This window comes from Drosophila ficusphila, unplaced genomic scaffold (assembly GCF_018152265.1).
Source record: "Drosophila ficusphila isolate 14025-0441.05 unplaced genomic scaffold, ASM1815226v1 contig_771, whole genome shotgun sequence".
NCBI lineage: Eukaryota > Metazoa > Arthropoda > Insecta > Diptera > Drosophilidae > Drosophila > Drosophila ficusphila.
Window position 1 is genome coordinate 95,543 of NW_025064715.1, and position 9,733 is coordinate 105,275.

At 40.9% G+C, this 9,733-nt stretch overlaps 2 protein-coding genes across 3 annotated transcripts in view; both read right to left on the minus strand.

Annotated features, from left to right (window-relative positions):
• The window catches only part of LOC108090587, a 73,023-nt gene extending 72,280 nt beyond the window's left edge, over window positions 1–743 (minus strand). For both annotated transcript variants that reach the window (XM_043208884.1, XM_043208883.1), the window contains exon 1: window positions 521–743. The gene's annotated coding sequence lies outside the window, so the exon portion shown is untranslated. The remainder of the gene's footprint in view (window positions 1–520) is intronic.
• Window positions 744–7,662: 6,919 nt separating this feature from the next.
• On the minus strand, window positions 7,663–9,382 carry LOC108090595. Its single transcript, XM_017189347.1, has one exon. It carries the CDS (start codon window positions 9,230–9,232, stop codon window positions 7,682–7,684), a length of 1,551 nt encoding a protein of 516 aa, XP_017044836.1. The 5' UTR covers window positions 9,233–9,382; the 3' UTR covers window positions 7,663–7,681.
• Between the last annotated feature and the right edge of the window lie 351 nt (window positions 9,383–9,733).

Genomic DNA, 9,733 nt, shown 5'->3' on the forward strand with positions numbered 1-9,733 from the left:
CGAGAAAAGTAAATTAAAGCTTCTGATTTAAGCATCCTCCATCCAAACGCTTGCTGAGATTAAACCATTTGGACAGTTGTAAATTTATTTAAATCCATTGGCAGTTGTTTGATATATTCCCGCAAAGGATTTGCCAAATTTTAAACCCATTTTCCCACCCACACAAAAGCAAAAAGCGAAACTTGCCAACGCATAAACAAATATGCCAAAAACAACGCAAAAAATTGTGTGGAAAATCTCGCGCGCTTACAAAAAAAATAAACAAAACAAAGGGAAACCCAAAACAAAAAATGAATTGGTTCCATTTGCTGACCCAAAAACGGGAGTGAAAAAAGGGATAGCCCATGGAGGTGGGCGGTAACTTGTGGGGGCGTGGCGTTTACCCTCATTTTTGTTTATCTTAGTACAATATATTTGTTTATTTATTCAAGTCTTTTTCTTTTGCGCATTGTTTCTTTTTTTTGCATAAATATTTTGATTGATATTGTTTAATTATTCGGGCTGACTTGAATGCACTTACTTTTAAGAATTTTTCGGGGGTTTTGATCTTTTCTTCTTCTCAAATAAACGACTTATTATACCACAGAATTTATTAAGATCGCTTTGTTTTGGTTAAATGCTGTTTTGCAGGCTGTTTATCAGCTGTCTTCGATCATATTTCCATTGATATCGTTTCGAAAATGGCTTTTTCGAACTCTCAACTGTTACACTTATGCACTTTTTTAACCACTCATGCACGAGATGGTTTTTTTTCGGGGTTTAGTGGATGTTTTATTTGTTGTTAATTATTTTTGTTGTTGACCGGTCACACACACGCACACTCACTCACAGCTGACACTGAGGGCAACAGTACCGTTAATCCAAGCGTCCGTGACCTGCGATCCGTTACAATACTCGCGTCGAAAAAGACTGAACGTATCTATGAGATACATTCGCTGTGGCGTTTTTTCGGTCCCAGCCGAAATGTCAAACGACCACGAACATGTTGCCGCAAACATGTTGCAGGAGCTCATGTTGCACGGAAGTAACCTCCTGATTGGTTGGTCTTACTTCGCGAACAAATCTAGTTTCCGGTTAGAAAAATATCATCGTTTTTGAAAAGCGAATGGTCATAATATAAAAAAGGTATGCCATTAGAAAGTTTTTTTCGAAACTATAGTAATAGTTTTTAGACACAAATTTGTTTATTTACATATTTTAGTACATTTTAAACAACAAAACGGGTTTCTTAAAAAAAGTAAAATATCTAGCGAATAACATAAAGCATAAAACCAAAATCAAGTATAAATATTACTTCAAAATTCGTTTAATTTTCTTACTAATTATTTTGTTACTTCGGAAGTTAATCCGATGCCAAAACGACTTCATCCGAAACCGCACGAACTGGCGCCCTCTAGTGGAATTTTGGTGCAACCGCCGTCTTATACGTTCTTAGCAGAGTTCTAACAGCCCAAGTTTGAATGGATTTGTTTGATGAGGAGAAGCGGTTCGAGGTTGCAGGCAGTTCAAAATGAGTTCGAAACCAGCTTCAGTATTAAGGAGAAAAAAAGTGCATAATGATTAAAAGGCAACCGAATATTACGACCAAATCTTAGCGAATGATGGATGGTTAATAAGCTAGCAAAATGGTGGCAACTCCAACAGATTAAAGCCGATTGGCAGTTGGTGGTGTTACGGAAACGTGTAAGTGGTCGTAGATCAAGGATAATGAGGGAATAATGATACGATTGAAGAAGATGGATCTTTCAGTCAAAATAAAAGAACAGTTTTAATAGAAATTCAAGCCATTATAGGGATTTTTTTTTACCAATTTCTATTTCACTTCTGTTAAGTATATCTCATTAAATTCTTATAAGAAATCCAGAAAAAACACTTTCACCAGGCAACGTCAAGAATGAACATGACCAACCAAATTGTTTGTCCTTTAGTTTTATGACCTCTACTGATAAGCAGGTATCTCTGGGGTAGTGTTAAGGGATATGTAGAAATTAGTAGGTAGAAATACTAATGGTGTTGTTTACCAACCCAAACATTGGGTTGAAAACCTTGATGTTGGTAATGTGCTTGGATTGGTAAACAATATTAATGACTTATTTTGTTTAATAAACATTATAGTTCCAAAAACTGATATTTTTGCTTCAAAAAAAAAAAAAATAGGACTAGCTATCAAGAATAAAACTTTAACACCTTATTAACAAGATACCATAGTCACACATCTGTGAATAAACTCAGCCACTTTATGGAGCACCTTTGCATTTTGTGTCCTAAGGTGATTGCCATCTTGCCCCGGATTTCCCATTAAGAAATGCCGCAAGAAAATATCCTGACCATATCTACTTATAATGTAAATAGCGGCACGCCCATAAAACAATTTGCCCCGTCTTACAAAAAACCCCAGAAAGAGGCAGCTACAAATTTAACACTTAATTGTATTAACAGGCCCAGACATACAAAAAGGGAGGGATGTATATGTAGGTATATAAATAAGGGGCATGGGTAATCCCAGGCAAAACCAAATCCGGACGCGTGTCCAGTTTGTGTTGTTGTTTGCTTAGACAGTTTAGGGCCCGCACAAAGGGCCAATACAAAAAGAGGCTATAAGGCCAAGAAAACAACCCGAGGAGGCAGAGATTGAAACGGGAAAAAGATAGGGAGGAGCGCTCCGGTTTGATTGATGATTTTATGACATTGTTTACTCGAGTGATGATGAGAAGAGTAAGCAGATAGCCGGCCGGCCATCCTTTGTGTCCTTTCAAGCCGGTGTCGAGTGAGACCCGCTCCTCGGACGCTCCTAATAATTCCCCAGACCCCCACCCACCATTTCCCTTTTTTATGGGCCTTCCCTGGAATGCTATCAATCTTTTGCTTATTAGGGATAATATTACAATTACTTGTAAGTGAGATAAGCCTTAGGGCAGTCGAGAGTCCTTAGTCGGAGTCGGAGTCGGGATTCGGGCTTATCCGGGGCTCGCCTTGGGTTAAGTGTTCAAGTGGTCGCTTTGATCTCGGAATGTGTGCGAGTGTGTTGTGTAAACAGATATCGGTTCAAGTGAAGAAGTCAAATGATTGACAAGACCTAGCGGAGGAGGGTCTTCTTCCAGAAGAAGAGTTTCCCGTTCGAAGAAGCAAGAATTCGAGGCGCCTCTACTGATTCTTCTAACAAAAACATGCCGACACAGATTTAATTACATGGTAGTGATCGCTGAAACAAGAACTTAAAGTGGAATCTAAAAACTTCAGTTTAACTTATTAAAAAAAATATTAAAATATCCACGTAATATTTTGAACTTATTAGTTGTTGTCAAATACTAGTTCATATTTAATTTTTGTACGCTACTGATCCCATTCTTCACCCACCTTTCTATGCCACATTTAACCACAAAAAAAAACTTCTAGTTCCTTTTTGAGGTCCTCTCACCTGTCTCATCTCAGCTCAACCTGTTTCAATTTAGTCATAAACCCTGGCACATATACCTGCAGCCAGAAACACCCGCAGGTTTCAGTTGAGCGCTGTGTTTTGTGTTCCGTCGGTTTGGTCAGGAAGCCAGCTGGTTCCATGGTCACTACACCGCCGCATGTCCTTTATCCTTTTGTCCTGGCCCGGTTTGATGATAAATTAGACAGAAGGACATGGAGCGAGGCAAGGCAACAGCAGACAGCATTTGCGGCTCTTTAGTTGGCCTCGCCGGCATTTACCTTTCTTTCGCCTTTCTTACTCTGCTCCCTCTATTTTATTACTTTATTATGGTCTTCGAGGCAGAGTCCTGTCTTGTGCCAAGGTCCTCTGTGAAAGTTGATGTGTGCTTGTGTTTGAACTGAAGTAACGAAGCCGATGAGTGGTTACATCACCGGTTAATGGCTCGGTAATTGCCCGTTGAATTTGTCAGCAGTTTCCTATTGGGTTTTCACTTGATTGAATTCAATTTTAAATCGTACTTTAAATTGCCAAATCTTGTTTAATATTTTTTTTTACAAAACTAAATTTTTCATTCAAGAATATTAAATGATTTTTATGGTTTTATTTTATGTATAGAACAGTACATTATAAATGTTATAAAACTTCTAACAATTTTATAAGCATATTTTTTAGGGGAAAAAACGAAAAACAGATTTTCATGACACGTGGCAAGGAGTAACGAACCCCTAGGTGTTTTCCCCCATTTATTCTCGATTTTTCATCAGCTGCTCTTTTCCCCAGCAATAAAAAAAAATAGATCAACCTTGAACCGCAGAACAATAAAAATTAAAACACGTTTTCGATCCGTGGAAGGACTTTTCCTTTTCGAAAAGGGGATGGATTTGGTATTTGAACACATGTCAAGCTGTCAATGTTTATCTATTTTGGGGGTAAGGTGCCTATTTCCCCCCTCTCCGTCTCCTTCTCACTTTCAACTCTCCACGTGAAGTGGCAGCCGTGAATTGAGGATTATCGGGCGTCTTGTTGATTTATGGCCAGGCAAACACACACAAAATGTACCAAAATTCGAGTCAAAATGTGATTGAAAACTGATAAGCCACACAGGATTGCCTCTGGGGGTGTGGCCTCAAAGGGGCGGGGGGTGTTGTATAGGTGTAACTGGGTTGTAAAGGGGGTTATTAGTGTAAATGTCAGCTGGGCGAAAGTGTTGAGTGCACGTCCATCAAACTTGGTCTGCGGTCAGTGGACTGGGATTGCGATTGGGGATTTCACAGAGAGACACTGCCACGTTCCCTGGAGTTTGTCATGTTTTGTTGCGAATCTACACAGGCAAAAAGTGAGCTTAAACTAATCACAGACTACCAAGAATATGGCATTGTTTACCTTATCATCCTAAGTATTGCTTGAAAAGTTAAGACAGAAAATTAAACTCTAAGGAGTTCTTTTAAAAATATGCGGGAAAAGAAAAACCAATCCAAACTAGAATTCCTTTATTTCAAAATAAGAAAGGGAATTAGAATTCGAGTGTAGAAATCAATAGAATCCTTTTGCAATGCACCGAGTGGATAAGCAATGCTGATGCCTTAATTTACCACTAATTTGTGCTTATCTCGCCCAACTCCCCTGACAACTTTGTGCCACATGCTACGCCCGACTTGGGCGGCACTTGCCTCACTTGCCTCAGAGGCCTGGGAACGGGGAGTTCCGTGGGGAAGCTCAACTTGCAACCGAGGCAAATCGCTTTAGCGACGCCTGTTTATGGGAAGTTGCACTCGGGCTGGCAATCTGAAAGCCGACCAAGCTCCAAGTTTAAAACTGGTCATCACTCATGCATTTATCAGGCATTGGTCCGTTGTGGCAAGGAATTTGGTTTCTGAGAAGCCGACTGCTTTATAAAGAGCTTTGTTTTGATAAAGAAACTCCTCTAAGTATTATTAAAAGCATTAGTATTAGCAATACTAAAAGCGTTGAATGAACCGGCATTGTAAAGTATAGGAAATTAGTGGAAAAACTGTTAAATTTTTAACTATAAATAAAACAGACTTGCTAAATTGTACATCAAACAAATAAATGGCTTTACAACTCATTTAATTAGCTTCTACCTAATAATGTTTTCTGAGATTTCTGACAAAATAATAGGATTATAACAAGTTGCACTTAAAACGAACCGTAAGCAAACACTTAAAAGTATTTGAGAATATACATAAGTGTCTTTGTTTAGTTTTCTGTGTAAGCCTTTTAATCAACTTTATTAATATTAATAAAGCCAGAGAACAGGCAAAAAGGAGAGGCGAGAAACAATGCTAAAACATTCGTCAACAATTATACAATTACACTCCAGGCCAAATTGCCCGGAGAGAAGCTGAGAAACGGAGCTCTTAATGGTAATTCACTTAAATAATCATTAGTCAAACAATTTCAGGGGCCAGCAACAAGAACCCTTTCTCCAGCAACCGCAAAAAGTGGAATAATGTGGGGAATAATGTATTCTTTCTGTTCGTCTTGTTGTTGTGCTTCTTATTTATAGCTCGAAATTCGGCCAGGAATTGTATTTTACTCCCTTGGGGGTTGGTTTCTGGTCGTAAGCTTTGGTTTGATGTCGAGTTTTGGGCTTGAGTTTTGCTCTGCCGAGACCACTCCAATTGAAATTCAAGTGCTCACTTCATTTCCACTTAATTTATAACGCTGCGACGCGTTGGACTCAATCAAAATACAAAAATTAAAGGTAAAACTTCCTGATCCTGTTGTAACCCTTCCTCGTTGATACATACAAAACTCATTGTTATTATTACGTTGTAAAATAAGTTCATATTTATGGCAAGAATGATTTTTATCTGAAGTATATTTACAAGAAGTTTTCAGTAATTTATGACTGTCTGATTGTTAAAATCTTTGGGTGCAGCACATATCAAAAACCCAACATGCAATCATTTCGCCATGAGTAACAAAATACTTTTTCCTCAATTTTCTTCATGCAGCAATTATTCAATTATTTCGAAAAGCCATAACCAACCCCGACAAAAGCTCTTTTGTTCTCATTATCATCAGCTTTGGACCCAAACCGATTCCTGGCAGCCAGACAAACACTTTTCCTTTCCTCGATTGTGTGCATTCGCCTGCCCACTTCCCACTTCCCGATTTCCACTACCACTCGCTCTCCCCCTTTGCCACCGCACCCCCTCAAGGACACTCACACACACACATATGGGCTGACTAACCACAGGCACGCCCACAATTGTAACCGCTTCCCTCACCCCATTTTACAGAGCCAGAGGCACGCGACAGACCAAATGACTCAGCAATTGCAAAGTTCAACAAACCTGGGACTGACCGTAAACTATAAAAATACAAAAATACAACAAAAAACCATAGTGAGGAATGGTAAAACCGGAATCTAAATAGTGGCAAACATGCATTGGGAATTGACATTTATGACCCGGCATAAAAACCATATTTGTGCCGACCTGGCCATGTGCTGTGGGCCAGCTTGACTTTCGGCTTGGCTTGATTCCTCGTCCTGGTCACGAGTCTGTCTGAATTTCCCTCCCCTTTGGTCCCAGTTAGTCCCTGTGGCAGACAGCCTTCGATGAAAGCGAAAAATATGCTCAAGTATAAGCAGAAAGTAATAGTTTTAATACGTAGTGTTTATACCCTGGAAAATTATATAGTCACTACATACATTTTAAGCCTTCTAACAAGCAACAAACGGCTTAAAGATATTTATTACCTAATATGTATGTTAAATTTTTTATATTATTTTATTTTTATTCTCTGTAAACCAGTATTCCCGATATTTTAACCACATACATATGTATGTGTATATGGCCCAGCATGTAAGTTTGTGTACAAGCGAGGCCAAAAAAACATGGTCATGCACTCTCTAGAGAAAACCCTCTGTACAGTAACAAAAATACCCCCATTCCGTTTCTGAACGCTTAGAATTTTTAAGTTTCTTGAGCTGCAAAATTCAATCTTAGCTCTCCCTTATCGATGGTAGCAAAAAAAACTTGGTTTTAAATAGAGTTCTAAGTTGTGACCTAATTTGATAAATAAGTCCAGTATTAGCCAAATCGATCAAATATGTAGTTTTACAATATTACTACAGGGCCTTATTAAGGGGTGTGCTCTGAAAAAAGATTCTTTTAATCTTGGAAGAAATCAAATTAAACTTTTTTTTTTTTTCATTCAAAAAATGTCATTGAAATTTACATAAAAAGTATTACTTATTCGTAGATATTATATTTACAGGATCCTCCCATCATTTTACGGTAAAAGGTTTGGTGTTAAGGTGTGATTATAACGATGTGATAAATCCATTATTAAAAGAAAGGTGTTCTGCGACTGCTGCAGCAATGCCTCTGTCGCCGCTTGGGTATTGAAGGCCTCCACCGTAGCTTCCTTAAAAGTGTTGGGCGCATTTGCCACCCCGTGGGCGGCGCCTGCGGCAGCTGCTGCGGCTGCGCGCTGCTTCATAATATGTTGTTGCTGCGCGGTAGCCGCAGCTATCGCCGAAGCGTGTTGTTGTAGCTGTTGTGACTTCGAGGACACCTGTTGGCCGCTCGCCGAATTCGAGGATGAACTTGAGTTCTGGCCCAAGCCGTTGCCACCGCTCGAGGAGGACGAAGAGCCCGATGTTCCGGATGATCCCGTATTCGTTACCTTCGGTGGTGGCGCCGGTGGTTGACGGGTCCAGTTGACAGAGTTGTTGACATTCGCCCGGTTGCCAATCAGCAAATTCGAGTCCACCAGCTTGCTGGGCCAATAATCCTCGAAGGTGACGTTGGGGAAGTAACTCTTGATGTCAGTCAGCGATATCACGGGGACGTTTTCGCTGGAGAAGAGCTCGTTGCGAATGCCCTGCACCTTGCAGACGAACTTTAAATAGGCCAAATCCCAGCCATTGAGCAACTCCGCCTTGGTCTTCAAATTCTCAGTTTCGCCTTCGAAGTAGAAGAGCGGCACAACCTGCTGGTTATTGTGCACTGTGTAGGGCACCACGGACTCCTTGTTGATGCAAATGAATCCACATTTCTCCGAAGAGGTCTTGCTACCCGACACCAATTTGCAGTAGCAGGTGTCAAGGAACTGATAGAATTCGGAGGCATCGCTCAGTCTTACCACCAGGTCCTTCTGGTTGAATATGTCCCGACCGAATTCCCCATCGCAGTGCTTGTGATTAATCTCTATAAAGAGACGCGCCTCGGCGTCGGTGATGTAAAAGCTTCGAACGCCGGTGCAACTGGAGTAGATGTCCGGGTGCAGGCCGTTGAGGTATTTTCCCAGCAGCTTCAGCTCGATCATCCGCACGGAGCAGTACTTCTCCGACTGCCTGAAGATGTAGGGTATCGACACCTTGCCGAACTGCGCCCAGCCAAAGTGCCCGTTGATGGATTCCTCGTCACAGGATCCCGCTGAGGACTTCTTATCCGATCCCGAATCGCTGATGGCTCCGTTCGATCGACCATTCGGGGCCAAAGCGGGCACCACCCGCATGGTGCCATTGGGTAGTTTTTGGTGTCGGGTTAGGTAGCTCATGATGTTGGTCTGACCATTGCCATTTGTGATTGGAGGCTGCATGTTACCGCCGGCGGCTCCATTGCTGCCTCCATTCGAGTGTTGCAGGGCCGCCTGACGGGATGCCTGTTGCTTATGTTGCTCCTTCATTTTAGCCGCCAGCTCGCAGATCTCGGCGTCATCGGGACGCATCTGTTTGACGGGCGGACCCAAGGGACCGCCCAAACTGTTGCCGTGCAGCGGTAAACTCTGCCCATTGGCATCGATGACGCTGATGATCTGCACATCCTCGCTGGCCATCGCTTCGCTTTCGCTTTCCCTCTTAAATGCTCACTCGCTCGGTTTTGTATACTTTACTTCAATATATATCCTTTCCTTTTTTGTCCAAGCTTGGGATTTCTTAGTTTGATTGTGTTTAACGTTTCAGGAGCTGAATTACACGAACGGAAAAGATTTATTTTATTATGTTGACAATAAGTTTGAAATTGGTCAATAACCTTTTCACACGAAAAGAGTTGCCATCTGAGTTTCTGATACTTTTCGAAGTACCAATTAAATACTTTTAAGGGTAGCCAGAACAAAAAAAAAAAAAACATGGAAAACTCAGTTGACAACTGTGTCCGCGCAAGTTGGCCTTAGGCATTACAAGTATACGTTTTTCAGTGGTGGGTTCTGGACCCGGGCTTTATGTTTTCCACGATTCCAGTAAAATTTCACGTAAATCACTTATCAAAATATTTTAAACTAAGGTTGGTCGAAATTTTTTTTAAGTAGTTGACAACCATAGATAAAGAAAAGATA